A 26,082-nucleotide genomic window follows, 5' to 3' on the forward strand; every position below is an offset into this window, starting at 1 on the left:
TCCCGGTGCTCACCATGTTGATCCAGCTCCAGCGCGGTCCTTTCCGCCTGCAGAAAGCCGGGAGATGTCCCCGCTGCGGGACTGCGGTGCCCCGGTGCCCAGAAGCCGGGCCGGAGATGCTCCCTCGCCCCGGTGCCTGCGCTCTGTGCCCACGCCGCGCTCTCACTGGGGCAGGACCGCCCCGGCCCTCCTTAAAACCCACAGGGGGAGTTGTGAAACAGGAATTATGGTTTGTATTGTAATCCAACACCGGTCTATCAGCAGCACCATCACCTGCGGTAATCTCCCGAGCATCTGCCACTCGAGGGTGACTCACCTGTGGGGCTGCTGTCACCAAACAGCTTATCACAAGTGCACCGACTGATTTTTCCTGCTCCTCCTGATGATAAGAGGATCCACTGCCATCCCGCTCTTTGTCCTGCTCTTCCKCGTTGCGCTGGGTTGTTTTCAAAGCGAGGTTTGAGTAGGTGGAGGAGGAAAGGAGGAGAGTTTGTGCTCTCGGGTCACTCGGTCTGTGTGTCCCCGGCAGCGCCAGGGCACGGCTGGCAGCGCTGGGGGAAGCTGAAGGGAAGGCGATGGGCACCCATGGAATGTTAGCCCGGGGGGACCGTGGGGTGCTCTCGGGGATGGCTGAGGGTCATGGGTCTGTGATTAACCAGGAATAATCAATCCSTCTGCGATGGAGGCTTGGCTGAGCCTGGCGGGATGGGGTGGAGGCTGACGTGTGCAGGAGCCGCTGCCCCAGCGGGGTGAGGGTGGCACGGGGAGCGGGCCGGGGTCGGGGAGGCTGTGAGCTGCCCTCTGCCCTCCCACTGGAAGTGCTGGGTGTGCAGGATGTGCCGAGCAGCCAATTACCCCTCCTCCTGYGCTAATCCAGCTTTCCCAACGGTCCCGCTGCTGCCAGGTGCGCGGCTGTGCCAACGGGAAACTGCGGAGCACCCCGACCTGCCGCTCGTCACGGAGCTGTGCCACCGCTGTGCCAGCTCATCCCTGCCAGCGGGGATCCTGCCCGCTCCCAGAGCCTGCCCAGGGACTCAGCTGTGGCTCTGCAGGTAAGGGACACCCTCCCCACGTTCACACTGAGGTTCCAGCCCCCTTGGCAGGTGTAGAGGTCTCGTCTGGCTCCAATCTCCATCCTCATTGTCCATGTGATGCCCAGAGAATGAGGGAGGGATGGACGGACGGAAGGTCCATCCAGAGAGTGCCTGTGCTACTGTGGGAGATTTCAGTTTGAAAAATGGTTTAGGGGCTGCAGCACTGGGGAGCTGGGCAGAGCTTGGGGCCCTGGTGGGTCCGTGCAGCCTCCCCAGAGCATCCCAGTGCCAGCCCCGCTGCCGTGGCAGGGAGAGCAGCCCGGGAGCAGCCGTGGGGAGGGAGGTGGCACGGCAGGAACAGCTCTTCCTCCTCCGAGGTTCCGAAGGCTCTGAGGAAGCAGCCGAGGTTTGCAGATGTTGTGTCACAGCCCTGCGCGCCTCCGAGGCTTTGCTTCCTGGAGTGCGGCTCCGTTTGCAGAGCCTGGCATGACTCGGGCTTCCGGCCACCCGCCTGGGGTCAGGGAGGGGTCAGTGGGTGACCACAGCCCTCCCCGAGGCGCACGGACACAGCTCACCCCTGTGCTCTGCACTGTCCAGCAAGGAGCGATCCCTCTGAGCTGGGCACTGCCGGGGCCTGGGGGCTGCAATTCCCCTCGTCCTCTCTGCGTTCTGCTGGCTCTGCATCCCCGCAGGTCGCTGTCCCCAGTGCTCCCAGTGCTCCCAGTGCTCCCAGTGCTCCCAGTGCTCCCAGTTCGCAGAGCTGCCCCCGCAGGCGGGAGGGGAGGCTGGGCTGGGCACGGCCGTGCCGTCTGTCGCGCCTGCTGCAGCTCCTCTGCTTTCTCCCTGCGAACCAGTCGGACCAGTGGGCCAGGACTGGTGCCCAGCCTCGCTGCAGTGAGGCAGCTGTCACCGGGAGAGGAGGGGACAGGCAGGACGTGCCAGGCTCCAGCACCYGCAGGGCTCTGCAGCAGCAGCTCCAGCCCGGGACAGCCTGAGCAGCCCCTGGGGCACAGCGCAGGGACATGGACACCCGGACAGGTCAGTGGGTGGCCTTGTCCCCCCTCACGGGGCACAGATGGGATGATCATGGCATGGCCAGTGCTTTGGGGACCTTCCTCCCCTCTGCCCCGTGAGCTGGGCCCGCTGCCGATGGCATTGCTGCTCGGAGCCATCCCCGGGATGTGGCGATCGCTGCTCCCGAGGGCGCCAGGGCAGGAACACCTCCCACCCACGGCAGGGGCAGGGCCTGGGCATGACGCYGTCTCCTCCCACGGGCAGTGGGCGTGGGGACGGGGCAGTTTCGGCCGCCGCTGATTCAGGGAGGYTCTTGCACCACGTTGGCTCCTGTGCGCAGCTCCCGCCGTGAGTCACGGCCGCCGCAGCTCCGGGAGCTCAGCCAGGCCGGGGGTCCCGGGGCTCCAGCCCGGCCCTGCCCAGCCGAAGCAGGGGACATTGGCCACCCATGTGTCCCTAGCGCTGGTGGGAGAAGGGAAGGGAAGGACAGGCGGTCCTGGAGCGGGGGCCCGGCGCTCTGCGGCTCCCGGCGGATCCCGGCGGATCCCGGCAGGTGGAGCGAGCGCTGCGGTGACAGGACGCCCTGGGACCTTCTTCACTGTGTAAACACCGTGACCACAGGGGAAGTGTTCTCACTCCGCTGGCATCTGCCTAAATTTAGCTCTTAGCTCATCCCTTTCCGCTGTCTGCTCGCTCCCGGTGCTGCGCAGAGCGCCGTCCCTGTGCCCCCTGCCCGTGTTGCGGGGCAGTGCCCGAACCGCCCGTGCCCTCCTGGCACAGCCCCGGCAGAGCAGGAATGGGTGCTCAGAGGCTGTGCTGGGCACCTTGGCGTCCTCCCGACGATTCCAGGATCACTGAGCGGTGCTGGATTTTGCCAGACCCTGCGGATGGGAGGGGTGGAAGGTGCAGGGCCCGCAGAGGTCCCGCACAGCTCCGTCCGTGTCCCGCCCCAGCCCGGCGCTGGCGGCAGGAGGCTGCTCGTCCTGACAGGAGCATCCTCTAGAGGGAACCGCCAGCCCAGAAATGGGGCCGGCTGCGCTCGCCGGCGGCTCCCAGCGCCACCGGGAAAAGAGCATCAMCCAGAGGGTGCGAGCGGGGACACAGCACCGGCAGGGTGGCCAGTGACCGCCCCAGCTGCCAGCCCGCCGGGGACAGCAGAGGTGGTGGCTGTATGACRGGATCGTGGGGCTTTTTGGGGTAACAAAAATCTCTGTGCCACGGTGTTGAGCAGCCCTGTAGGGTGCAGTCCGTCCCCACATGCTGCAGAGCTGTCCCCAGCTCCCAGGTGTCACCTGCAGGTGACAATCGAACCCCAGCCTCGCAGCGTTGTCTGGTGCAGAGCCCCTCCTCCCTCTGCTTTCCAGGACACGACCCCATCAGAGTGTTCGGGGTTGCCGTGGGCATTGGGCTGGCCCTGCTGATTCTGGCGAGTTTTGGCTACACCTTCATCCGGTGGTACCGGTGGGGCTGCTCCCGGCGCCGTGAGTACGGGCAGGGGACAGGGGACAGGGCAGGGGACAGCGGGGACAGGGCTCAGAGCACAGGGCTGCGGGCGCTGGGATATGGGAGCACAGGATACCCCCGTGCTGGGGGCTCTGGACCAAGCCGGGGTCACGCTGAGGTGAGGAGGGGACACACAGCGATGTCCCGGTGCTGTCCCGCTGGCTGTCCTGCCTGTCCCCACCCTGCCACACAGACTCATGGCAGAGCAAAGGGGGGTTCATGGGTTCACGCGGCTCTGACACTTCACCTTCCTCTTTCTCCCACCTCCCCAGGGCCTGACTTTGTCTTCAACCTCTACCACTCGCGGTGAGTGACAGCATGAGGGGACCAGGGGCGGGCTGGCAGCTCCTTTGCTCTGTACCGAGGTGTCACACCCCTCCCCAGTCCCAAATCCAGCCAGCTCTGCTGTTGGCAGGGGCACAGGCAGCTTGGTGACATCTCTGCTTTCCCCTGCAGCGGGCTGGGGTCGGTGGCACTGGAACTGGTGCCACCATTCAGCATCAGTGGCTCGCTGGGCACAGCGGGCAGTGGCTACGAGCCCTTCCACAACCAGGGGCAGTGAGGAGGGAGCTGGGCTGGCCAGCAGGTAGGACATATCCCTGTCCCCCTGTCCCTGTCCCCCTGTCCTCCAGCAAGCCCATGGGTGTCTCTGTGGAGTCCAAAACTGTGCCCCAAAACCTCCTGGGCATCACAGCTTTCCCCAGGACAGTCCCAAGGATTTTCCACCCAAAAACCCCTGTGGCTGTGGGGCTGCAGGGGCTTTCCCTGGGTTTTGGTTTCTCCCCTCACAGGCTTTGGTTTGTGTTTCCTTCCGCACTGTCCCCGGCCTGGGATGGGACACGTGGCYGGGGACAAAGGGACAGAACTGGAGCCCGGCTGCTCTTGCAGCGCTTCCTCTCGCTGCCTCTCACCCCCCTCCACCCAGAACAACCCAAAATGTAACCAAAACCATCCGGGGGAATGCCTCCRTTTTCACTTCTGCAAAACCAGCCCCTGAATACTTTGGATTTCGACCGAAATGAAAACATTGCAGTTTCTGTTGCTGAAAAAGCTTCACAAGAACCACAAAGGGTTGGGGYKGGAAGGGAYYTCTGGASACCCCCTGGTCCGAGGTCCCTCGGGTTTGGAATGTCACCAGAGAGGGACAYTCGACTCCGTGGATCCCTGGGCAGCTCCTCCAGCTGCAGTTCTCTCTCTGCCCCTCTCCAGCCATTATGGGGTCCTGGGGCTGGCACCGCATTTTGGGATGGGGGAAGAGGATGCAGCCCCATCCCAGGGTTCCAGAGCACTCATCCTGGAGAGAGCAGCCATTCCCCACGGCTCAGAGCCCCCCCAGCTCCCTGCATGCCCAGCAGACCTGGCCCCAGACCGTTCCTTAGGAAAGCAGCCAAGGAGGAGAGCCAKGAGCCCCAGATTGTGGGGATGGATTTGTGCAGCTGCGGAAAACACCGCAAGGAAATGGGAAATCTGGCTCAGACCTCCTCTTCCTCATCCATACCAACATAGAAATTGGTTCTCCACACTGACACCACAAGGAAATTCCTCGGAAAGCCCCTGTGAGCTTTTTCCTGGATTTTTTTGCATCAACTGCCTTCAGTCTGGGCAGAGCAAGGGACCATGAAGTGCCTGGATCGGGAGAGCAACCATGGGAASATTTTGTGGCCATGGAAAGGGCATGGGGGGCCTTGGAACCATTCATTTGAAAATTGAAAAACTAACAAAAACTCATGAGAGCCACGCGGTTGTGTGTGGAGAGCCCGGTGAGGACAGAGTGGGATTTCCAGAGAATCCGAGGGACCATCTGTGCTCTCGGCTGTCAAAGCTGAACCCCGTGGTTTGTGGCTTTCTCCTGGTTGAAGGGAGATCTCTGATCTGGTCATGGAGAGGGGGAAATGGCACCTCCTGGGCTCTGAGAGCCCTCTGTGGTGAGCAGGAGCCAGCAGAGCCCTGTACGACACAGGATTCAGCCTCTGACGTCAGAGGCGTTTAAAAGAAAAACAACAAAAAAAAAGCCACGTTTTTGATGACTCTGTGTTCCAGAGGAAGCTGAAAAAAATAGAGATGAAAGCAAAAAGCTCCGACCCCCAAAATATGAAGAGGCAGAAGAGATGGGGCCGGTGGAGGGGCAGGAGGAGGCTCCACAGGCAGGACACAGGGATGGATCCCGTGTGAGGAGTGCCACGTTGGATTTCAGAGAAGGAAACTCAGCAAGGAACAGCCCCCTCCTCCTGCCTGYGCTGAAAACAAACCCGAACATCCTCCACCTGGAAAACACGTTCCCCCAGGAGGGTTCCACCAGCAGCTTCACTGGGACTATCCCACCCTGAGGGTTCCTGGAAATGGAGCGATTTTCAGAAGAACTTCCCTGTGCCCTCAGCAGTCAGAGCTGCTCTGTCTCATCCTGTTTCCACTCTGACGACAGCCGCTCGCAGCATCACAGAATCGACCGGGCTGGGGAAGAATTCTGAGATCATCCCATGAGCCCAGCCCATGGCCGAGCTGCGGGGCAGAGCCCTGAGTGTCACCTCTGATGGCTCCCTGCACCCCGGGTTGGGCTCCTTCTGCTCCTGTCGTTCCCTGCTGATGTCCCTGGGTGTTGTCCCCTGGGATGGGCATCCCTTTGGAATCGCTGTGAGCTGCCCAGGATGGGGATAGGGATAGGGACAGAGTTTAGAGTTAGGGTTTAGGGTTAGGAATAGGGTTTAGAGTTAGGGTTTAGGGTTAGGAATAGGGTTTAGAGTTAGGGGTCAGGGTTAGGAATAGGGTTTAGAGTTAGGGTTTAGGGTTATGGGTTAAGGTTTAGGGTTAGGATTTAGGGTTAGAGTTAGGGGTTAGGGTTAAGATTTAGGGTTAGGATTTGGGTCAGATTTAGGGGCTAGCGTTTAGGGTTAGGGTTTAAGAGTTAGGGTTTAGGATTAGGGTTTAGTGTTAGAGTTAGGGTTAGGATTTTTTTCTCCTGCTCCTCTGGTGGGTTCCCCCACAAATTCCCCTGGGACACCCCCCAGGAATCCCGGTGCGTGTGAAGCTCTCTGAGAGCTGGCTGGGTTCTCCTTTTCCCAGMTGTGATGTGGAGCTGCTCCTCCTTCCCCACGTGAAGCAAAGGCACGTTACCCTTTGCTGATGGGGAACGTCCAAATCTGGAAACAGAAAGCTCAGCCTGACCTCAGGAGAGGATGAAGGGACAAATGGACCAAATAAACAACACCACATCCTTTCTGTATTTACCAAAGCAATGCAATAAATAATGGCTGTTACAGTGGCAGAACATGGACAATAGTGTGGGTATGACTGCCCTGGCTCATGCTGGGCTCATCCCAAATCCTGTCCTGGGGCTCTCCCAGAGGGGCTGGRCGCTGAAGGGTCTCTGTAGGGTCAGGAAAGCCCCTTGCTCCTGCAGGGTGAGGTCAGGCAGGGTGCTGATGCCAGCCTGCCGGGGTTGTGACAGTTCAGGATGGCATCAGGAGTGTGGGCATCAGCAGGAGGAGCCCAGTGCTGCCCCAGGATGGGCGAGAGTGAAGCACAGGGCTGGCCCAGGCCCCAAGGGTGGCCCTGTCCCTGTGCTGGGCTGCTGAGGAGGCAGAGACACCCTTGGGAGTCATCCTGGTGTATCCAGAAAGGTGGGATGAGCCCCTCCAGCACAGCCCATCCCATCCCTGTGCCCCGTTAGCTGCACTGGCTGCAGGGACGCTCTGGGGGTGCCCACAGCAGGACTGGGGCCAGAGCTGCTGCTCCTGGGCCGTGCGTGGGCCCGGCACTGTGGACATTCAGGGGTCGGCGTAGCTTATCCGGTGGCTGCTCCCCAGGGCAGGGGGCAGGCGAGGTAGTTGGGTCAGAGTGCGGGGCTGGTGGCCCCAGRGTCACAGGCGGCTGTCCTTGCTGTCCCCACCGAGCTGGCTCAGGGGCTTGATGGTCATCCAGTCGGAGCTGAGGCTGGACACGAGCGGCAGCRTCACCAGCAGGTCAGGGCTGTCGAAGATGCTCAGGTCCAAGGGGGGTTTCAGGAGCTCAGGGCTGCCTTTSGAGCTCAGTGGAGCACCTGGAGCTCCCCAGCTCAGCAGAGTGGGGATTTGGGGCTCCACATGGCTGGAAAGGTCCCTGGCAGGGGCTCGGCATGGATCCTGTGTGAGGGGACAGGACTGTTTCAGGTACCCTTTGGATATGGCCAGCTCGGTGCTCGCAGTGTCCAGCTCAGAGCTCGCAGTGTCCATCCTGGAGCTCGCAGTGTCCAGCTCAGAGCTCGCAATGTCCAGCCTGGAGCTCGCAGTGTCCAGCTCAGAGCTCGCAGTGTCCAGCATGGAGCTCGCAGTGTCCAGCCCGGAGCTCGCAGTGTCCAGCTCAGAGCTCGCAGTGTCCAGCGTGGTGCACGCAGTGTCCAGTCCAGAGCTCGCAGTGTCCAGCGTGGTGCACGCAGTGTCCAGCCCGGTGTTGGTACTGCCCAGGCCCTGCACGGACCCTGCACAGCCCGGGAGGGTCAGTCCCCGCTCCGGGTGTCTCTGAGGCTCCACGGTGCCCTTGGCCTGCTGCAGGTACCCCCGGAATGTCACGTCCTGCTGGCCGGTGACAGCGCAGAGCCCGGGCTGTCCCAGGCTGCTGTTCCCACTGCCAGAGGAGTGGCCAGGAGCAGGACAGGGGCTGTCCAAGCCCACCCCGCTGTCCTCAGCAGCGGGCAGCTGCTGCCTGTAGCCCTGGGGGCCCGCGGCACAGCTCAGGGAGGAGGAGGATGAGGAGGAGGAGGAGGAGGAGGGGATGTGCAGGCAGATGCCGCTGTCGGTGCTGGTGCCGCTGCTGTCTCTGCTCGCCGCGGGCTCCAGCGGGCACAGCCGCTCCTTGGGCCACGCTGGGAGCCTCCAGCCCTGCTCCAGGGGCAGCCGGGCTGTGCTGGTGCTGCTGCCAGGGCTGCTGTCCGCCTGGGGCTCCTTGTGGGTCAGGAAGAGCTGCTGGATGGGGTCTGCATCCAGGCTGCCCGAGGATGGGGGCTCATGCTCCACCCAGAGCGAGCTCTGCTTCATGAAGGACTTCTGGGAGGGAGAGAAAGAGGGGAGTGAGCTGTGCTGGATCCCTGCTTGRTGCCTGCCTCTCGCAGCGCTCCCCAGCCCCCAGCCTGCCTCTGGACACACACGGTGCCTTACCAGCACAGACGGTGTCCTCACAGGTTTCCTTGTGTAGGTGTGTGCCAGCAGAGCCCCCAGGAGGCCCAGGAGCAGCAGGGTGGTGAAGGTGGAGCCGAGGATGGCGGGGAGGAGCTCTGCTCTCCCTGCGAGAGAGGTGAGGGGGGAGAGGGTCATTCCTCAGTGCACACAGCACAGAGAGGCTGCCCTGGAGCCCAGGGCCTGGAGGCTGGCGGGGTCTGCACCCCAGGACTGTCCCCTCCCCGGGTGGCACTCACGGTGGCCGGTGGTGACACAGTGCTCGTGGGTGCGGGTGGCACGGCCGGGCCGGTTGGCCATGCTGAGCTCCACGCTCACGCAGTACCGTGTGCCCCACAGCAGCTCACTGATGGTGAACTCTGCGCTGCTCTCCACCACTCTGAGCTGCAAAAAACACAGCAGGGGCTGAGCTCTGAGAGCTCTGAGCACCTGAGAGCCCCCAGCTCCAAGAGCCCCCAGCTCCTGCTTCCCTCCCTCCTCCCCCTCCGCTGTCCCTGGGAAAAGTCCCCAGGGTGTGCTGCCATAACGATGACAGCAGCTGGACCCAAAACCCCCACAAGAGCTGGAGAATTTGCCATAAATGAGCAGAGAAACCTCTCAGTGATGCCAAGGCTGTGAGAAAGCTCAGTCCTACAGGATTGCTTTATCAATCAGTTTTCCACTCGAGCAGCGCCGTGTGGGACAGATGGGGACAGCACGGGAGCAGCAGCTCATCTCACCGTCTGGTTGTCCTGTGTCCTCCTGACGTACACGAGGTACCGGGCCATGTTTTTCTGGAAGTCCTCGTACTCCTGTGTGACGTTCCCGGAGTGGAGGAGCGGCTGCAGCCGCACCTGGATGGCGTTGCCGSTCACGGAGAGGCTCTGGCCCACCAGGCGGGGGCTGGCTGGAATCAGATCAGCCACAGGAGCAGCTCAGGGCTGTTTCCTGTTCACAGCTGTCAGCTTTTGCAGCCCCAGAGCGAGCTGTGGCTGTCCCACCCATCCTCGGGCTGTCCCACCCTGCTGCGCAGCCCGCTGGAGGGAAATACCCCTGCTCTTCCCCATCCCACAGCTCTTCCCAGGCACTCTGGCACCCTGTCCCCGCCACCCCAGCGCGGGGTGTATGAACACAGACCCCAACCCACCTTCCTGCGGCGAGAAGGCGCTGCTCTTTTGCCAGGGGGACGTGTGGCTCCCGGACACGGCCCTGACCCGCGCGTAGTAGCGCCGCTCGGGGTCCGGGGTGTATTCGGTGAGGTCACAGGAGAGCCCCGAGCTYCTCCGGCACTCTGGGACGGCTGTCCAGGGAATACTCGAGCCATAGCTGCGGGAGGAGCAGCAGGGGTGAGCAGAGAGCTGGAATCAGGTCCGGGGGCAGGGCGGAACCCCGCTGTTCCGTCACGGTTACTCACACTTTGTACTCCACGTCGTAGCGGGCGCTGCTGGGGCAGCCGTGGCCCGGTTCCCACCTGAGCAGGTGCCGCGCCACCTCCGCGGCGAAGCGCACACGCCGGGGGCTCGCCAGCCGCTCCCCTGGGGACACACGGGGGGTCAGGGGGGGCTGCACAGCGCTGTCCCCCAGTGTGACAGGGACACGGCCTCCTGGGCCATCACCCCGTGGCGTAACAGTGCTGACCACCCGAAACACGCCAGCCTTTCCCCGGATTTCGTTTTCTGAYTTCCAGCGTTTGCTCATCCCCCTCCTGTCCTTCCTCTTTCTTTGGGAACAGCTGAACCGTGCTTTTCTGTTTCTCTGTGTTTTTCTGCCCTAGGAACGGAGCTGCATTTGCATCCCCCCACTCCCTGCCGTTTGTCACCAGCGCTGTTGGGACTCGGCTTTCCTGTTTTGCTCATYTGCTGCCTGGATGAAACCAGACCTTTTCACACCTCCCGCCTGATTTCGGTATTGTCACCTGGCAGAAAAGCCCCGCTGATAACATCTGCCACCTTTCCTTGGAAGGTTTCCCCATCAACCGTCTGCTGGCAAATACCCAGCCTAGCACTGTGGCTACGTGGTCACACCAGTGGCGACAAGCGAGGTTGGTGACCCTCGCTGAGCCCTCGGGCTCCTAAACAGCGTTGAAAGGCGAGCGGAGAGCAGGCAGCCCTGGCTGTGTCCTGCTCCAAAGCCAAGGTAGCCAAACTGTCCCTCCAACCCCCTCCCTGCCCGCTCCCTCCCGTCCCAAGGAACCCACCCGGAGCCACGGGGCTGCAAACCCGCTCAGGACACTCACCGTGTGTGGGACAGGCGAGGAGCAGCGCCAGGCACAGCGCCAGGGCGGTGGCAGAGGGGACCATGGCCCCTCAGCATCCTCCGCGGCAGCCCGGTGAGCGCAGGGCTCTGTCTCGGAGGGAGCTGAGCGCTCGTTTTTCCCCCGGGGGCCGGCTCAGTGACGTCTCGGAGGCGTTCAGGCAGCGCCAGCAGAGTCACCTCGCAGCCACTTCCACTTCTCCTCGCTGCGCACCCACTCAGCCCCAGCCRAAGCCTCAGGCCGGGCTGGGCATTTCCGACTGCAGCTTTAAAGGAAGAATCCTGGGGGGKTTTCTGAGCAGAGCGGGGCAGTGCTGAGAAAGGCGAGTAAAAGTAAATGGTGTCTCTGCCTTTGCTGCTTTGTTACGGAATGAGATGTTAAAAGCTGGGCACAGGTGAGTGACCTGAGCACGGCACCGTGTCCTGTGCTGCCAGCAGGGAAATCCTGGTTCTAAAGCCAGGTTCTAACCAGCCCTGGAGTGCCAGGAGAGGGTTCTGGCTTTCCCCTCCTTTGGGCTGAGCTGACAATTCCCATTTCTCCATTTCCATTTCCAAGTGACACCCCCTGGGCTGTGCTGTGCCCTGAATACCCTGCACACAGGGGTGACATCAGGAACCCAGTGTGACAGAGGGTCTGACAGTGTCCCCAGGGGTCTGGCAGCCCCCCAGGAATGGCTGTGGTCCCCTGGCTGTGGGGTCTGACCCMGGGTAATGTCCTGCCTGTCTGGTGAGGCTGGGACCAGAATCACCACCCAGTGAGTKCTCTGCTTTGCCTCAGAGCTTGCTTGAGGGGTTTCCTGGGGCCCCAATGTGATGGAGGGTGATTTTCATCAAAAAATGGTGTTTCCCACTGGGGAATTAGTAGAAAGGACACAGATAAAATGAGCAAGAGAAACCAAAAGGGCTCTGCACACACTCAGAGAGCGCCATGGTGGGCACAGACATGCAGGACCTCAGGTTCCTCTTTGCAGAACCATCTTAAATACTTAAGGTGGGAGATTTCTGCTGTTTTCCCTGATTTATCCTTCCTCCTAAAGACCAAGGGTTTCCATCAACTCACAGCTTGGCCAGAGCACCAGCAGCAGATCTCCTCCCTGTCCTGGGCACTCTGCTCTCTGTCCTGCACTCTGCCCTCAGCCCTGAGTCACATCTGACAGCCCCTGAGCTGAGCAGTCCYGAAATGAAGCACATTCCGTCCCACACAAAGCCACAGAGTGTGTTTTGTGTAAGATAATGACAATCAAAAGCAACGGGAGCAAAACCCGGGACAGCGGGAGCTTTGTGAAAAAGCCGTGGGTGAGGCGGTTCCGGGGTTTGGGAGAAGTGGTTGGCAGCTTAGGGGAAAATGAAAGAGGCTGAGGAGGAAYGAGAGTTCTGCAGAATGCTTGGATGGCAAGTGGGACCCGGGCTGGCAGCTGAGCTCTGCGGGGTGAGGGGACAGGGTGACCTGGGGGTGACRTGAGTGACCCTGAAATGCCTCCCTATGGACACACCACAGAGAAACCCAGCCCAGGAGCGCCTGAGTCCGTGTGTTTCCCTGCCTGTATCCCTCAGGATGTTTTCCCAGCGGGGTCAGAGCGGTGATGCTGCWCCGAGCAGGGCAGGGATGGGGCCGGAGGGCTGGTTCTGCACAGCCCTGCTGCAGGACAGAGCAGAGCACAGTGATCCTCTTCCTAATTCCCTCATGCCTGGGGCTTGCAGCGCTCTCCTGGGCCGGTGGAGCCGGCTCTGGCTGTGTGYTTTAACTCCTCTGCTGGCTGGGAAGGGCGGGAGGGTGTGAAAAGGGCTCACAGCAGCAGTTACCAGCAGGAAAGGTGAGGATTTCACCTGGGAGATGCTCACATTTACCATCAGACTGCTGGAGTCAAACCACACACCCTRTTCTCTGGAACTTGCCYGCCGTAGGTGGCTTTGTGGAAACAYCAGCAAGCAATGAATGATTCCTGGAGTTGTCACCTGGAGCTGTTTTCTGAGAATCCCTTTYTGAAGTGGATGCAGCAGGTCAGGAGGGCACGGCTGGCTCAGGGCTGTCTGGGGATGCAGCTCAGTGCAGGCACAGCCTGCAGAGGAGCAAAATGCAAACAAAAAACCCCAAAAACCACTCCTACCTGTGAAAATTACAGAGAAGTGAGGGCTGGCTCAGAGCCACCCCAGGGTGCGGGGATCCTGAGAGCAGGAGGGGTCAGAGAGCTGTTCCAGCCTGGAAAGGAAAGGGGTTCTGCCATCCTCCCAGCCTGGATGTCCCTGCTCGTCCCCTGCCCTTCTGCTGAGCTGGTGTGGGTGGGGAGCTGGATGAACAGGGAACTCACACCATGAAAAATGCCAGGAGAAACGTGTGGCACTGCGGGTCGTGGGTATCAGAATGCACAGAATGAAGTCAGGCCTTTTTCCTTTAATCTGGATATTTTTACCTGTTTCTACCTGAGCTTTTGGTCACCCCCAGGTTGTGCCCGCAGGAGGAGCATGAGGAGCTGCTGGCTCCTTGAAAAAGCATCACGCATTAGCAAAGGAGTGAAAATGTCTCTAGAGAAACCAGAGGGAAATGGCATTTCACTGCACTTGGAACAGGGAATATTGACTTCTGGGTCACACCAGAGAGCTTTTCCTGGGGTTAGACAGGGCTGTGCATCCTTTCCTCTGCACCTGGCCGGGCAGGAGAGCTGTGTGTGAGCACAGAGGGGAGGAATCGGGGCTGGGGTGGGCTGGAGAGCAGCGAGGAGCCCCGGGATGCTCCTGTTCCCTGGGGCCAGGTCTCAGCAGATTCCCCAGGCTCCCCTGCCCCAGATCCCGGGCCGGCCGGCGCGGGGCAGGTGTTTTGCAGGCTGTGCCCGGAGCGGTTGGGAAACCGGCGGCGGCGGAGCCGGGCGGCAGGTCCGACAGGTTTGCTGCCGGCGCGGGCACTGACGTACGAGCCCGCTCGCCAAACGCCTCCTGCCCCGGCCCCGCGGAGCTGGCTCTGCTCGGCACCGCGCTGCTGGCATGGCCGTGCCGGRGCTCTGAGGCTCTGAGCCCAGCCTAACCCCGATCCCGGCCCATGGACGGCAAAACATCCCCGGTAAGCGCGGGCGGCTCCGGGCTCGGGCCCGGCTGGGGGCGAGGGGCGCTCCGGGGCTGGCCGGACCCGCTCCCCTCGGGGTTGGGTGGAGGGTCCGCTCTCTTTTCTGCTCTCCGGGTGTTCCTTCACAGCAGCCGGAGGGAGAAGGAGTTGGGGGAGCTGCCGGGGGAGTTGGTACCTCTGACACCCCCGGCACACGGAGGGAGGGACAGCAGCATCCCTGACACCAGCTCTGGGCTGGCAGAGGGGTCGGGCTCTCGGAGCTGCGAGCTGGGGGGAACAGTTGGTGCTGTCAGAGGGATCCGGTGCTGCCTGGCACATCCCTGAGCCCAGTGCCACTTTCCAGCAGCGCTGCACTGGTGGGCACAGCCCCGCTGCTCCCCTCGCCTGCTCTCCAGGCAGTTTTCCCAGCGCCGTTCTGGGATGGGCTGGCTGGGACCTGCGCAGCCCTGGATGTGGGGCTCTGCTGAGCATCCTGTCATGAGGAAAACATCCATCCCGGCTGGGCACCGGGCGAGGCAGCGAGTAATTACCGAGCTCAGCAGCGCCGGCCGTGCCAGCGACATCCGGAACAAAGGCGGCGGTGACGGGGTGGATGGGGCTCCCGGCGAGGCAGGGACAGCTCTAACCCCGTGCTCTTCCCTCCTCGGCGTGGGGGTGACAGCCAGGAGCGGGGGCACTGCGGGTTTGTGCTGGACCCTGGCTGGGTCTGAGGAGTGGCCCCAAAGCAGGGTGGCATCACTGCATCTTGGGGACAGCGGGGCAGAAACTGGGGTGCCCACACACACAGACAATTGCCCAATACTGGACAATCCCACTGGGCCACCTTGGCATTGTCACTCGGATTAAATGGCCATCAGGGGTGCCAGGAGCCATCCTTGGCTCTGCAGCCACAGCAGGGTCGCTTTGCCTTTCCAGGCCTCTGTTTGCCCCTCTGTGGAATGAGGTGAGTTCCTCACCCCCCAGAACATTTTGGGATCTGTGCCCAAAGGGTGCTGGCATAGGGTGGTCTGTCCCTGGCCACACGGGGCTGGCTTTACCGACAGTCACTTTGCAAAGTGTCCCTGGCGTGCTTTGGGATTTCAGTTCCCTGTGTGGATTGGGGTCTGGGCAGTGCCCCTCACCCCGTTCTGGGTGGGCTCTGTCCCCCCCAGGCAGGCCCCTCTCCCCTGTGGCACTCGAGCRGGACGGTGTCACCGGGAGGGATGGGGGCTCTCAGAGGCTGGGGACGGCTTTGTCCCCGCCAGGACAATGTCCCTGTTGTGTGCTGGCTGAGCTGCYCTGCACACACAATCGGYRCYTCACRAGCAGGTGAGGGAGTTCCCAGGCTGGACACGGGGCTGTGAGCAGCTGGAGCCGTGGTGAGGGCGGCCAGGGAGGAYGGTCACCCACTGGGGCAGCTCCTTCCAGTCCACTGCAGCCAGGCTGTGTCCCTCTCTCCCCTCCTGATGCTCTGCATTTTGGGCAGTTCCTGTGTCCTTTGGCTCCTGGATCTGTTTGCAACACTCAGGTGCTCCCTGGCTTCCTCTTTCCCTCCCACTCCGAAACTGTGGGTGTCTGCTGGCTGAATTCCCTGGATGCTGAGCCTCCAGCCCGGCCTGGACCGCCTTTCCCTGGTGATTGTCCTCTGCTGCCCTGCTTTGGGGCCTTCCCTCTGTGACAGGGTGCAGAGGGGACCTCAGGGCTGCTGTCCCTGGTCTGGGTGCCTCTCCCAGCTCCATTCCGAGCCCTGGAGCAGGCAGAGGGAGTGAGGGGGTGTTCACACTCCTGACAGCTTTGGCAAAGGGCTCGTGCTGCAGACAGGCAGTGTCACTGGCCAGGAGTCCCCGAGTGTCCCCAGAGTCCCTCCTGGCTGTCCTGTGACAGCCCCCTGTGCCCAGGCAGGGTCTGGCCATGCTCCCCTCCCCACAGCCGCCTCAGGCACGGATCTGTGTTTGCAGAAGGGAGCAGGGGAAAGGCCTCCAACCGCAGCCACACGTGYGTCGGGGCTCAGCTCTGCCTCTGACTTTTACTCAAAAGCCAGCGAAGGATGAGTAAAGGCTCTGTGGGCAGGAGCAGTGCTCACTCACCGGGGTCACACGCTCTCCTCCACAGAAACATCTCTGCAAAACTGCTGCTGTTTCCTCTGCCACAGGGGCCCTGCAYTGCTCACCTGGAGCCCGTGCCAGCAGCTCTGCCACCTGCTTTGATAGGCTCCCACAATTCTTTAGACTTTAGACTTTTAAGGAAACAAGTGGCTGAAAGTTTACCTGAGYGTAAGAAGGGGCATGTGCTTTGTGCTGAGGAGCGCTCAGGGCAGTTTGACCTGTGGCACATTTCGGTGTTAATTTGATATATTTGCACTCCGGAGGTGGGAGTGCTGTGGCATCCAGTGCTGCTGGCTCCCTGGGGGAAGCTGGGTGTGATGGAGAGGTTTCTCCTTTGGAGGATTGTAGTTCTGCTGGTCTGATAAGCAAAGGGTTACAGCAGCTGCAGGGTGAGAGGTGAAATATCAGACAGGAGGAGATAGCACACAAACGCCAGGGTAAAAGAGTATTTACAAAAACCTCCTTTATACGTGGACGGGACAAATTCTTTTCCCAGGGAGGGTTCCTGGCATCCCCACATTGCTTTGTTCGAGCTGCCACAGCTCTGGCTGACACCCACAGTGGGCACTGAGGGCACCCAGGGATGCCCCACGATGTGGGCACCTGAAAACTGAAATCCCATCAGCGCTGTGACTGCTCAGGCTCATTAGGGGAGGGCACCAAGGAKCAGGGCACCCTCCAGCCCTCCCCAGCCTCGAGGAGAACATTGCTGGGCTCCCTGGAACCTTTGGGAGAAGGCAGGAAATGTGCAGGGAAACCTGGAGCACACCCAGGCTCGTCCCTGCTGCGGGGAGGGGGTGAGTGGGGCGATGCTGTGAAACAGAAAGTGTCTCTGCCCCGGAAAGCGCCTCTCTCCGCTCCTCCCCACRCGCAGGAGAGCTCGCCACGCGTGGGGAGGTGGCTCCCCGTGGCCAGGGGACATTAGCGGCACCCGTGCCGCGGCCCCGCGGGGGTGGGAGGAGGTTTGCGCCGGGGGGTGGCCCTGCACAGCCCGCTGCTGGCCAGGGCGGGTGGCCCGGCCGCTCCCGGAGCSCGGGGAGCTGTGGCCGCCGGCTCCGCGGGGATGGATGAGCTCCAGGCACAGCCCGAGCGGGGCAGGCGTGTCCCCGGTGTGCTGCGGGACGCGTGGCCACGCCGGCACCGTGACTCACAGATAATGCCCAGGAAGTTACACCACGGCATTGCGAGGGAGGGCACAGCCGGGCTGACACAGAGCGAGCCTCACGGCTGCTCAGGAGGGCTCTGGTTCCCGGCAGGAAGCACGAGGGGAGAGAAAACCCGGCTGGAAGGGCGAGGGGGGCTCTCATCAGTGCCGCTGCTGTGCCCGTGTGCCCGATCGCTGCCCGTCCCGGAGCTGTGCTCGCTGGCTTGGCAGGGACAGGGATGATTTCTGTCATGGGCAGAAGTGATCTCTAGCAGTGCAGGACCAAAAATCAGAGGCGGTTTACCCGAGGGATGATAGAGCCCATTCTGGCTGGTGAGCGATCCCTGTGGGGTGGTGGCTCCACTCCTCCCTGGGTTCCCTTTCAGAAGCGCTGTTACAGAATCCCAGAATGGTTTGGATTGAAAGGGACTCAAACCTCCTCCAGTTCCAGCCCCTGCYATGGGCAGGRACACCTTCCACCASGTTCCTCCAAGCCCCATCCATCCTACAAAAGGCAGAGGAAGCAGCATTTATTTGGGGATTTATTCAAAGGTCCTCTCTGAAGGAAAACGAGAGGCTCCGGCTTCTGTCACTGAAGGAGCATTTGGAAGAGCGTATTTTGAGGAAAGGAAACATAATTCCTTTGAATAGATACATAATTCTTTCCTGAATTCATGAATCGGGAGTGACACAACTGCAGAGCAGCATTCCAGGGTGCAGGACGTTTCAGGGCTTGGAAAACACCGATTATTATGTATTACTAAATGACAGCTGGAAATTGCACTGTATTTTTCAAATGGCTAATTAAGGATAGATGCATAAATTGGGGCACTGGCCCCGTGGAACTGGGGCAGTCACAGCGTGACTGTCACCATGCCAAATACCCGGCTGATTGCTCGGCTCGCTGGGATGGCTCCGGGAAGTTCAGCCACCTGAAGGGGAAAAGCCCAGGGACAGCAGGTTTGGGGCCATCCTGGGTGGGACATGGCTCAGACTGGCACAGGGAGAGGCGCTGGAGTGGTGGCTGTGCCCAAGGCTCATGGTACGGTGAGGAACAGGCTGGTTGTGGGGCCGGAGGGCTCAGCTCCGTCCTGTGTCGCTTTTCCCTTCACATCTGGGGGGTGGCACTCTCCAACGGGCACCAGCCACCGCTGGTGACAGTCCCCTGTGCCCACAGACCACTGCCTCGCCCAGCAGTGTGCCCCCCAGCCTCCTCCATGTGTCCACGGTCAGCAGCATCTTCGGTGCCCGACCTCCGCCGCCCCGAGAGAACGTCCTGGGCATCAGCTTCAAACCCTACAGCCCCGAGTCCGGYCCGGCCCCGAGCCCCTGCTCGGCCTGTGAGAGCACACGTAAGGATGGGGATCAGGGAGAACCCTGGCCCTGGATGGGGAGGGATGGAGGGAGGTGGGGATGGCACCAAAACACAGGGGGTGTTTCCCTGGGGTGCGAGGGAGAGGATGGTGACCACAGCGCAGGTTGGGGTGTGCACAGCCCTGCTCTCCCAGCAGGGTCTGGGGGCTCTGAACAGGCAGCTGCCCCACCCCTGACCCTGCCTCTGCCCTGCTGCCAGGATCCTCCATGTTCAGAGCTCCCTGCATGAGCCAGCGGCGCCTTGCGCTCATCTTCTGCGTCTCCGTGCTCATCGTGCTGCTCGTCGCCCTCATCCTGCTCTGTGAGTGGGGGCCTGGCCCGGGTGGCTCCTGGAGGGCACCTCAGAGGGGTTGGGGGTCAGCAGAGGCTGGGGATACCCATGCTGGGAAGAGCCAGAGGGAAACCCAGAGGCAGCGATTGCTCTTCCCATTCCCTGAGTGTTCCTGACATCTGGTGGAGAGATGGGAGCTGGGAGAAGGAGAAAAGGAGATCTGCTGCCTGGGCTGGTGGCAGTGTTTGGGGGACTGGRGGATGCAATGTGCTTTCTTTCTGCTGGGCTCGCTGTGGTGGGCACTGGAGCACCCACCCGAGGCAGGATCTGCCAATAAATTGTGATGCACGGGCAGAACAGGCACAGGCAACAGGGAATGAACCCCTTTAACCCTGGTGACATCCAGCCGGGTCTGAAGCACTCCCGGGATGAATGCATCTCTCTGGGGATGGARGGAGAGGGGTTTGCAGCAGCTGGGCAGCACAGGGGGTGCTCAGGGTGGTCAGTCCTCCCCCGGCCCCATGTCCAGCTGCCCCTCACTTGGCTCAAACACTCCTCACGCTCACACCCGGTGCTTGGGGATGGCCCTGAGCCTGGCACACTCTGGATGCCCACCCCGGTGGGTCACAGCCCCTCACCCATGGCCAGCCCTGGCCTCAGCATGGCCCTCTCCTCTTTCCAGTCATGTTCTGGCGGTCACAGACGGGCATCGTGTACAAGGAGCCGGCGGAGAGCTGCAAGGACAGCGCCGTGCGCTGCGACGGCATCGTCGACTGTTCGCAGAGGAGCGACGAGCTGGGCTGTGGTGAGGCTCTGGGAGCWGGCACGGGGGGAGCCCGGGGAGCCCCGGGGCGCCGGGCACCCCTGAGCCGCCTGCTCCACCCCGCAGTGCGCTTCTCCTCCGACGAGTCCTTGCTCCACGTCTACTCCAGCACCGAGAGCCAGTGGCTGCCGGTGTGCAGCAGTGACTGGGACGAGTCCTTCTCCAGGAAAACCTGCCGGCAGCTGGGATTTCAGAAGTAATTCCTGCAGGATGGGTTGTTCTGCTCTGGTGCAGGGGCTGATGCGTTTTTCCCCCCGGTGTTGTGTTTTCCCTCTGGAAGGCGGCGTGTCCAGCGCCGCTCYGGGCACAGGGCAGGGACCGAGGGGTCAGTGCCTGCATGGGGTGACCCTCGCTGCCTCTGCTCTCCCCTCCCAGTGCGTCACAGACCGAGTTCATCCCCCTGCGTGTCCCTGGCAAGAGCCTCACGGTGACTGAGGAGAGAGACACCATCCAGCAGAGCCTCAACAGGTACCGGGATCAGCTCCTGCCCTGCCCCTGCCCAGCCCAGGGGCCGAGGGTGGCTGTCCCTCCCCTCCCTGCCCTGTCCCTGCCCGGGCACCGCAGCAATGGGGCTGAGGCTGGCTCTCCCTGCTCTCTCTGCAGCTCCCAGTGTCTCACAGGAAAGTACGTCTCTCTCCGATGCACAAGTAAGGAGCAGGCTGCGATAAGGCCAAGGGTGGGCCCCCTTTTCAGGCTTGGGAGCACTTTTCCCTTTCTCTGCAGACGATTTGGCAAATGGGGCATTTTCCATGAAATTGTCTGGGTGACAGAAAATTGATATTGCATTCCCTGGTCCCCAGTGCCCCTCGGAACGTGGTGCCCCTGGGTTGTGGGGGTGTTGTGTGTCCCCCCCATGYTCCCCGTCCCTCTGAGCTTCCTCCCAGCCCTGCTCTCCCCTGCAGCCTGCGGGCAGAGGATTTCTGGCCGGATCATCGGGGGAAAGGAGACGTCAGTGAACAAATGGCCGTGGCAGGTCAGCGTGCAGTACGGGCCCATCCACATCTGCGGCGGCACCATCATCGACGCGCAGTGGGTGCTCACTGCTGCCCACTGCTTCTTCATGTGAGTGCTGCGGCCAGCCCGGGCACCCAGCCCAGCCCCACGGCCCGGCTCTCACTCCCTCCTGCCCCATCTCGCCCTGCCAGGAACAGCATGAAGATCCTGGACGATTGGAAGGTGTACGGAGGGGTGTCGGACCTGAAGCAGCCCATGGAGGGCATCCCCGTGTCGCAGGTCATCATCAACTCCAACTACAGCGACGACCACGACGACTACGACATCGCCCTCATGAAGCTCTCCAGGCCGCTGACGCTCTCAGGTGAGCTCTCACAGCTCACCCGGGCTTGGCTGGGGTGGTTTTTGGGGCACATGGAGGATCTGGGGATGGGCAGGAGCCTCGGAACCATGGGGAGTGCAGGGCTGCTGCTAACTGGAGCACCTGCTCTGCTGTGGCCACCTCGCCGGTCCCGTGGCCAGGAAAAGTGTGGCACACACAGCCCTGGGCTCAGCGGGGCCGGGGAGACCCTGCTGGGGTGGGCAGAGAGGGGACCCTTTCGTGCGCCCCACGCTCCTCCCTGGCTGCAGGGCTGGGGCGATTTCTGTCCCGGGTGACTCATCCATCCCTCCCTCCGTCCCTCCTTCCCTCTCTCCCTGCCCTCCCGGCTCCCATCCCGTGTCCCTGCAGCCCAGGTCCGCCCCGCCTGCCTGCCCATGTACGGCCAGCGATTCCAGACCGGCCGGTCCTGCTTCATCACCGGCTTCGGGAAAACCCGGGAGAATGAAGGTGAGGGAGGAGCGTGGCTCCCCGCGGGCGGCTCCAGCCCATGCTGCGCTCCCCGAGCGCTTCCCCGCACCGAAAACTCTCGGGATCGCCCTCCCGATTGCGGCTTTGCAGAAATGCGAGCTGTGAGAAACAGCCGCTTCCTCCGCCKCTGCTGCCGCGGGGCCGGGGAGGGGGATGAGGCCCCACAACCCTTCGTGCCTTGCAGATAACACCTCCCCGAAGCTGCGGGAGGCCGAGGTGAAGCTGATCGACTACAAGATCTGCAACAGCGACAAGGTGTACGAGGGCTACCTGACCCCGCGCATGATGTGCGCCGGGTACCTGCAGGGAGGGAAGGACGCCTGCCAGGTGAGCTGGGGCACTCCAGGGCAGAGCTGCCCCSTTTGGGTACCCACCGAGGGGCATCTCCTGTGCCCCCTCCTCACTGCTCTGCCCCTCTGAGCCAGGGTGACAGCGGAGGGCCYYTRGTCTGYGAGGACGACGGYCGCTGGTACGTGGCTGGGGTGACGAGCTGGGGGACAGGATGTGGCCAGAAGAACAAGCCCGGAGTGTACACGCGTGTGACAAAGCTCCTCAGCTGGATATACAGCAAAATGGAGGTGAGGTGACAGGGCTGTGCCGGGCAGGGTGGCCCTGCAGAGGGGCTGGGCTGGGCTGGCACCTCACCCTGCTCTCCTCTCTGTCCCCTGCAGAGCGAGAACGACTAACAGCGGGATGGACACTCGCCTCTCCGGCTGGCACGGGTCACTGCCCTGGGCTGCTGCCAGSACACGGTGCCACCGGCCAATCCCCCGCCTCTCTCTGGACTGTCCGTGCAGCCAGGGAGCTGTGGCTGYCCCCGAACTCTGAAAACAGCGCCTGCAAAGTGACCCTGCCCTCAGCCGGTGCCAGGGTGACGCGGTGGCTGGGCACAGCACCCGGCCGGGCCCGGGGGGACACAGCCCGTGCCAGCGGCTGGCCGTGCTGGCTGGGGGACACCTCCTTGCCCCGCGTCCGCGGCTCTTCTCCTGTAAATAGACCTGTCTGGACAGGGTGTGCGAGTGCTTCCTGGCAGGATCGTGGCGCTGAGGGGCTGCCAGCAGTGCCCGCCGACAGGGAACTCTCTCCCCGTGCCAGGTCACAGCTGTGCCACCTCGGGGTGCAGATGTGGCAGCTCTGTCGGCAGTGATCTGGCGGCTCTGTCGCGCAGGGGAGCCCCGRGGTGCGGATATTGCGCCCTCTGGGAGGGGCGGCCGCTGCTCTCGTGTTTGTGGATGGATTTAGGAAGCGCCTTTTACTCGCTGTCCCTCCCTGCGAGACAAATGCCCGTTCATTTATTTCTCCGTGCCAGCGCTCCCTCCCAGCGCTGCGGCCGCTCTCGTTCTGCTCCGGGGAGGATTGGGGCGGGTCTGCACCCTCGTGTGGCTGTGGGAGGGGTGACAGAAGCCAGCAGCAGCCAAAGCAGGGGTGACAGAAGCCAGCAGCAGCCAAAGGCCACGCCGGACCGTGGTGCAGGGCAATCGCCATCCCGGGCAGTGCCCGCTGTGAGCCAACCCGGGATCTCCCTGCTGGGAGCTCTGCAGTGCCCGAGCGCTGCCTCCTGCCTGCTGTGGGGGCACTGCCAGCCTCTCCTCCCTGCCCACGCCCCAGCAGGGACACATTGCCCTCGAGGAAACAAACGCCTGCGTCTCCTTGTGGATGTTGGGGGCGCGGGGACACCCCCAGGGCCAGCAGAGTCCGGCTGCTCCTCTCTCTAGCCCTGTGGTCAGCTGCAGCGGGGTCCCGTGGAGCCTGGCCAGCCTGCACTCTTCTAATAAATGTTTTGGCAGTGCTCCACGTGGAGATGGCTCTTCGGGATGGGCTGGAAAGGAAGAGCGAAGTGCCAAGGTACCAAGGATCCCTGGAGAGAGGGCGTGTGATGGAGAGGCCCTTCCTGCCCTTCACCCTCTGTGTTACTGCTCGTGGCTGGGAGAAAAGCGATGTTTTAGGTTCCTCGGGTTCTGGAAACATCCCCTGTGTCCCCAGCACTGACCACTTCCCTTGGAGAAGGTTATGGGCAGCTGTGGTTTGTGCTGGGATTTTTGGACMGCGGGTCTGCTCTGGTTCTGGGTGTGCAGAAAGCACCTGCCCGTCCCTGGGACTGGGGCTGCCACCTGATGGGAAGGGGAGGGTGAATTCCTTGTTTTGCCTCTCTTCCCATGGATTTGGAGCGGTGCTGGGTGGCTGCCCCGGGCCTGAACCGAAACAAAGGGAGTCGGTGCCTTTTGGGATGCACTGAGTCAGCCTGACCTCAAATCCCTTTTCRGAGCAGCAGCCCAGAAACCTCCCACGGATGGGGGAGGAATGGAGCGCGCAGAGCCCAGGGCTGTTCTCACTCYGTAACCTGTGAAAAGGGCCGGGGCAGCCCTGCTGAGCTCCGGGGAGGGGTTTGGGGGGCTCCTGCTCCCCTCTCTCCGAGGATGGAAGCGTTGCAGTGCCTGCCCCGCGTGGGCAGCGCTGACGGCACCACAATTTCCCATAAACAGAAGCAGCTGATCCTGAGTAAGAGATGGGGCCCTGCCTGGCTTCTCTGTTTTATTTTGGTCCGGTTCAAGTGGGAATCCAGTGGGATTTAAGGCACAGAGCCAGGCKGAGGTTTGTCCAGAGGCTCTCGGGGATCTGGGGGTTTCTGTGGATGATTTGGAGCTTGCCCCATGGAGCAGCACCTCACCGTGATTTATTGCTGGAGAAATAGATCTTTTGGGAAGAATTAACCCAAAAATTGGAACCCAGTAAGAGCTGATCCTGCCAGAGCTGTGTTTCTGGGAGCAGTGATGGTAACCCCCTTTCAGCTCATGTGGGAACTGCTCCTCTGCCATGGATTTCAGCCCCTTACACAAATTTAATTTATTTCTTTAAACCTTCCATCCAGCAGGGTCTTCCCCCAGCCCCACAGGCAGGTATGCTGTGTTTTCCCAAGGGATGAAGTTTTCTAAGCAGATTAGAAGTGATTATTTTCCCGTGGAGCCRCCTGGCCACGGCTGTCACCTGTCACGCTGTTCCCAAATTCTGATGTCTTGGACACCACTCCTGGGGCATTGTCCACACCCTGGGGGAGCAGAGTTGTGGTGGGTGTCAGCTCAGTCCCGAGGAGCTCCCGGGACAGCCCAGGCCATCACTTGTGGCTCTTGTAAAGCCCTTTTCTTCCTCACCACATCCTCCTCCAGAGCATCTTCCGTGACATGGGGTGCTGAGCGTGACCCCACATCTGTCCTGGCTGTTCCCATGTTCCTCTGTGCTCTGGAAATCATAGTCCAGTGTCCCAAAGGGACAGAAATTACAAAAATACAGCCTGGCGGGCACCACGTGAATTACCACCCATTAGCGGTGGTTTTCCCGATCTCTCCTTTTATAGCTCTTTGTTCTGCTGTGTCAAAACAGATTTGTTTATAGGGTTTCAGCGATGATGTTTCCCTGCAAAAATGCTTTTCCTCCAGTTGGGGATTGGTTCCTTTCCATGGTCAGTAACATCATCACTTGGCACGGAGTCACAGGGCTCCACGGGGGAGAGCAGGAACCTCAGAGCAGCCTCTGCTTGATCCCTGCTCCTGCAGGGGTTCAGGGCACAAGGAATGACTGGGACCTGATGGAAAATGATGTTATTGGGGTAAACGCAGCCTTATGGCTACACGCAGCTTTTGTCACTGCTCGGCTCTCCTGTGTCCCTGATGGCGCCGAGGGCTGCGTTGCCACTGAACAGGTGATTTCCAAGTTTGGCATTACAGGGACAGACCTTGAAATGGGAGGGGAAATCTCTTTTCCTCCACAAAGAGCAGCACAGGGGACGCTTCCCTTCCCATATTCACATTGGGGTCTCTATTTTGAATTTGTACAGGGAAGAAAAAAAATCTACGCTCCTATTTTTTTTTTTCTTCAATTCTACTCACTTGTGGCAGAGCCTTGGAAATTTGTAAATAAAGAACCAAGGGAAGGAGAGCACAGAGCACAAGCAGCTGTGTCCTGGCTGCTGCTATGAGGGAGATCTGTGCTGGGGCCTCTGCAGAGCCCAGGGCATGGTCACACCTGAATATTTCACTGTGTGCCGTGGATAATGACAGCTGAGAAGCAGATGAGGTCAGTGAAGCCCAAAACTTGATTATATTGGCTCGATCCCTGCGTCCCTCCCTGCAGGGGAACTGACAGCCTTATCCTGTTATCCCCATGCATTAGAGGGACTTGATGTTTTCCAGCTCCTCGGTGTTGGTCTGTATCTCCTGACCMTTTGAATAATTGCCTTGAAATGCCACTGCTGGTTTATTTTCTTTTTTATGTTTTACTGGAACCGGGAAAATGGCTGTGGAACGGTGCCATCAGTGCCTGATTTCTATCTGAGATGCGTTGGAGTTAATAGGGGATGAGCCAGCTCCTTGGTGACTGCATTGCTGAGGTGTTTTTCCAAGAAGAAGCGGCTCTCCGGGGCAGCAGGAGTTGGGCAGAGCGAGGTGTGCCAGCCTGGCCTGGGAGGGAGTGGTGCCCATGCCCTGCTCCCACCTGTTCCTGTGTTACATGTGCATCTCCCTCCCAAATCTCCCTCCCAAAATCTCYCTGGCTGATGGGAATGGACTGGACCTTGCCACGAAGCTGTGACAGGGCTTCC

At 61.4% G+C, this 26,082-nt stretch overlaps 4 protein-coding genes across 4 annotated transcripts in view; 2 read left to right on the forward strand and 2 right to left on the reverse strand.

Annotated features, from left to right (window-relative positions):
• The window catches only part of TMPRSS4 (transmembrane serine protease 4), a 9,041-nt gene extending 7,323 nt beyond the window's left edge, over window positions 1-1,718 (reverse strand). Inside the window, exons 1-2 of the mRNA XM_057382530.1 lie at window positions 1,610-1,718; window positions 14-190 (exon numbers count right to left, since the gene is read on the reverse strand). Coding sequence (XP_057238513.1) covers window positions 14-190; window positions 1,610-1,718 — 286 coding nt within the window. The remainder of the gene's footprint in view (window positions 1-13; window positions 191-1,609) is intronic.
• SMIM35 (small integral membrane protein 35) lies at window positions 806-4,633 on the forward strand. Its single transcript, XM_057382545.1, has 6 exons — window positions 806-1,052; window positions 1,889-2,072; window positions 3,413-3,529; window positions 3,824-3,857; window positions 4,008-4,137; window positions 4,343-4,633. Exons 2-5 carry the CDS (start codon window positions 2,057-2,059, stop codon window positions 4,111-4,113), a joined length of 273 nt encoding a protein of 90 aa, XP_057238528.1. The 5' UTR covers window positions 806-1,052; window positions 1,889-2,056; the 3' UTR covers window positions 4,114-4,137; window positions 4,343-4,633.
• A 2,464-nt stretch (window positions 4,634-7,097) lies between these two features.
• On the reverse strand, window positions 7,098-11,151 carry IL10RA (interleukin 10 receptor subunit alpha). Its single transcript, XM_057382546.1, has 8 exons — window positions 10,914-11,151; window positions 10,092-10,212; window positions 9,825-10,003; window positions 9,418-9,584; window positions 8,938-9,082; window positions 8,681-8,805; window positions 7,950-8,569; window positions 7,098-7,724 (listed from the first exon to the last, which is right to left on the reverse strand). The coding sequence occupies exons 1-8, from the start codon at window positions 10,975-10,977 to the stop codon at window positions 7,409-7,411; spliced, it is 1,737 nt and encodes a 578-aa protein (XP_057238529.1). The 5' UTR covers window positions 10,978-11,151; the 3' UTR covers window positions 7,098-7,408.
• A 2,679-nt stretch (window positions 11,152-13,830) lies between these two features.
• On the forward strand, window positions 13,831-25,329 carry TMPRSS13 (transmembrane serine protease 13). The gene is made up of 13 exons (XM_057382540.1): window positions 13,831-13,985; window positions 18,394-18,568; window positions 18,790-18,891; window positions 19,544-19,666; window positions 19,751-19,880; window positions 20,060-20,152; window positions 20,288-20,331; window positions 20,587-20,746; window positions 20,830-21,002; window positions 21,369-21,467; window positions 21,673-21,815; window positions 21,914-22,066; window positions 22,160-25,329. Exons 1-13 carry the CDS (start codon window positions 13,965-13,967, stop codon window positions 22,172-22,174), a joined length of 1,431 nt encoding a protein of 476 aa, XP_057238523.1. The 5' UTR covers window positions 13,831-13,964; the 3' UTR covers window positions 22,175-25,329.
• Window positions 25,330-26,082: the final 753 nt, after the last annotated feature.

This window comes from Malurus melanocephalus, unplaced genomic scaffold, assembly GCF_030028575.1.
Source record: "Malurus melanocephalus ecotype Western Australia unplaced genomic scaffold, MMel_1.1 scaffold_574, whole genome shotgun sequence".
Taxonomy (NCBI): domain Eukaryota; kingdom Metazoa; phylum Chordata; class Aves; order Passeriformes; family Maluridae; genus Malurus; species Malurus melanocephalus.

What these genes read in the sequence shown, in the direction of transcription:
- SMIM35 (XM_057382545.1), top strand. An exon ending in GTGGGGCTGCTCCCGGCGCC is followed by an intron (nt 3,530 to 3,823) that starts GTGAGTACGGGC and finishes CCACCTCCCCAG; the next exon opens with GGCCTGACTTTGTCTTCAAC. An exon ending in TTCAACCTCTACCACTCGCG is followed by an intron (nt 3,858 to 4,007) that starts GTGAGTGACAGC and finishes TTTCCCCTGCAG; the next exon opens with CGGGCTGGGGTCGGTGGCAC.